Source organism: Littorina saxatilis, linkage group LG16, assembly GCF_037325665.1.
Source record: "Littorina saxatilis isolate snail1 linkage group LG16, US_GU_Lsax_2.0, whole genome shotgun sequence".
Classification (NCBI taxonomy): domain Eukaryota; kingdom Metazoa; phylum Mollusca; class Gastropoda; order Littorinimorpha; family Littorinidae; genus Littorina; species Littorina saxatilis.
Window position 1 is genome coordinate 26,193,014 of NC_090260.1, and position 2,500 is coordinate 26,195,513.

The 2,500-nt window shown below is 38.8% G+C and overlaps 1 protein-coding gene across 1 annotated transcript in view; it reads right to left on the minus strand.

Annotated features, from left to right (window-relative positions):
• LOC138950689 (uncharacterized) overlaps positions 1 to 2,500 on the minus strand; it is a gene marked incomplete in the record, with an annotated part of 144,084 nt that overhangs the window by 34,289 nt on the left and 107,295 nt on the right. The window contains 1 exon segment of the mRNA XM_070322403.1: positions 1,383 to 1,534. Coding sequence (XP_070178504.1) covers positions 1,383 to 1,534 — 152 coding nt within the window.

Below are 2,500 nucleotides of genomic sequence, written 5' to 3' on the forward strand. Positions count from 1 at the left end.
GTGTAACAAATTCCATCTCACACGGCATAAATAGATCCCTGCGCCTTGAGTCCGAGTCTGGAGATACGCGCGCGATATAAGACTTCATAATAATAATAATCATCATCATCATCATCATCATCATCATCATCATCATCATCATCATCATCATCAGTTTGGTGAGACGATGTTGCCAAACCACTGCAATCATCATGATCATCATCATCATCATGATCATTTTGGGTGCATCAATGTGTTCATTCCAAACGTTCAAAATGTCTTGAAAATGTTGTCACCCAACAAGCAGCACAACAAAAGAAAACGAAACAAAACAAAAATAAAACAAGTCGCGTAAGGCGAAATTACTACATTTAGTCAAGCTGTGGAACTCACAGAATGAAACTGAACGTAGTCCCGCTAGTGCAAAAGGCAGTGAAAGTGACGAGCCTGTTTGGCGCTGTAGCGATTGCGCTGTGCTTTACTGTACCTCTCTTCGTTTTAACTTTCTGAGCGTGTTTTTAATCCAAACATATCATATCTATATGTTTTTGGAATCAGGAACCGACAAGGAATAAGATGAAATAGTTTTTAAAACGATTTCGGAAATTTAATTTTGATAATAATTTTTATATTTTTAATTTTCAGAGCTTGTTTTTAATCCAAATATAACATATGTATATGTTTTTGGAATCAGAAAATGACGAAGAATAAGATGAAATTGTTTTTGGATCGTTTAATAAAAAAATATTTTTAATTAGAAGTTTCCGATTTTTAATGACCAAACTCACTCATTAGTTTTTAAGCCACCAAGCTGAAATGCAATACCAAACCCCGGCCTTCGTCGAAGATTGCTTTGCCAAAATTTCAATCAATTTAATTGAAAAATGAGGGTGTGACAGTGCCGCCTCAACTTTTACAAAAAGCCGGATATGACGTCATCAAAGGTATTTATTGAAAAAATGAAAAAAACGTCCGGGGATATCATACCCAGGAACTCTCATGTCAAATTTCATAAAGATCGGCCCAGTAGTTTAGTCTGAATCGCTCTACACACACACACAGACACACACACACATACACATACACCACGACCCTCGTCTCGATTCCTCCCTCTATGTTAAAACATTTAGTCAAAACTTGACTAAATGTAAAAACAGACTGACTGCTAACGTTCCAAAATTCAGAATTAAACGTTCCAATAACCTACTATTCTTGTTTTGTTTAAACAAAACAAAACAAAAGGAAACTTCAATGATAATGTCCCTTCACCAAACTCCTGTCTGCGTTTTTTGTCTTCGCCGGCAGAATTTTCGGGGAGTTAAGCTATGACTTAATTACTTTTGACCGTTTTGTAAGATGGATATCGCCATCAGTCTCTGTATCCAAGCTTCCGTGTTACTTACCATGTGAGTCAACTCGTGAGCAACAACCTCCACCATCCAGCTTTTCGTGGAAGCGGTGGTGACATTTTCTTCATACAGCAAGTCCTCCCTGTATGTGATCAGGCCCCAGTTCTCCATTGCGCCGGTCAGGAAATCAGGGATCGCCATGTTGTCTGTAACACAGAATGTATATCATAGACATATACATAGGCATAGCAAACTTTATTATTTCAAGAAGAGAAACTCGGGTGTGGTGTATCACAGTATATCTCGGATAATATTACATGATGTTGAACATCAGTCCCGAATCCATCGCGGGAAAATAGCTCAGTCGGTAGCGTCGCTGGCTTCAAAACCAGTTGTCGCTAGCGGCGTTGGTTCGATCCCCATGTTCGGCGAGGGATTTATTTCCCAGAGCTAACTTTGTGCAGACTCACCTCGGTGTCCAAACACCCTCGTGTGCACGCACGATAAAGAACCCAAGTTCACTTTTGCTGAGCTTGGAAACATTAATACACGCATGCAGGAAAAAAAAGGGTAGTGCCGTACTGTTTGGCAGCTGGAAAGCAGTCAAAAGCAACCCGAATTTCCATGAGGGTAACCTCACAGGACTCTAATTATGAAATATTTTCTTATCTAATGTTATTTCTTTGTTAATTAACTAAGAAAATTAATTGTTTCTTAATTATTGAAAGGAACAAGCGACTTTCATCCTCAAAACGATACCTATAGTTTGGGCATGCGCAATAGAGTAAGCGAAAATTATGCGGAAGCTGTCTCCTCGCACATGAGATAACTACAATTATTGAAATGAACAAGCAACTTTCATTCTCAAAACATTATATGACGTACCTTATCTTATAATGTGACCCTCCACCACGGAATGAGTCGCATGTCATCTTTGCATGATTTTCATATTTGTACATTTTCCTGATGGGTGTTTTATGCTCTATCCAGTGGTAAAAACCGTTTTAGTAAAGAGCGAACACTTTTCGAGTTATAAGCCTGTGACTAAGGTGACCCTCACACTGTTACCAGACACTCCCCGGACTTATATTTAAGCCTAGCGCAGAACATGCAACTCATTTCGTGGTGGAGGGTCACAATTATTGAAATGAACAAGCAAATTTCATTCTCAA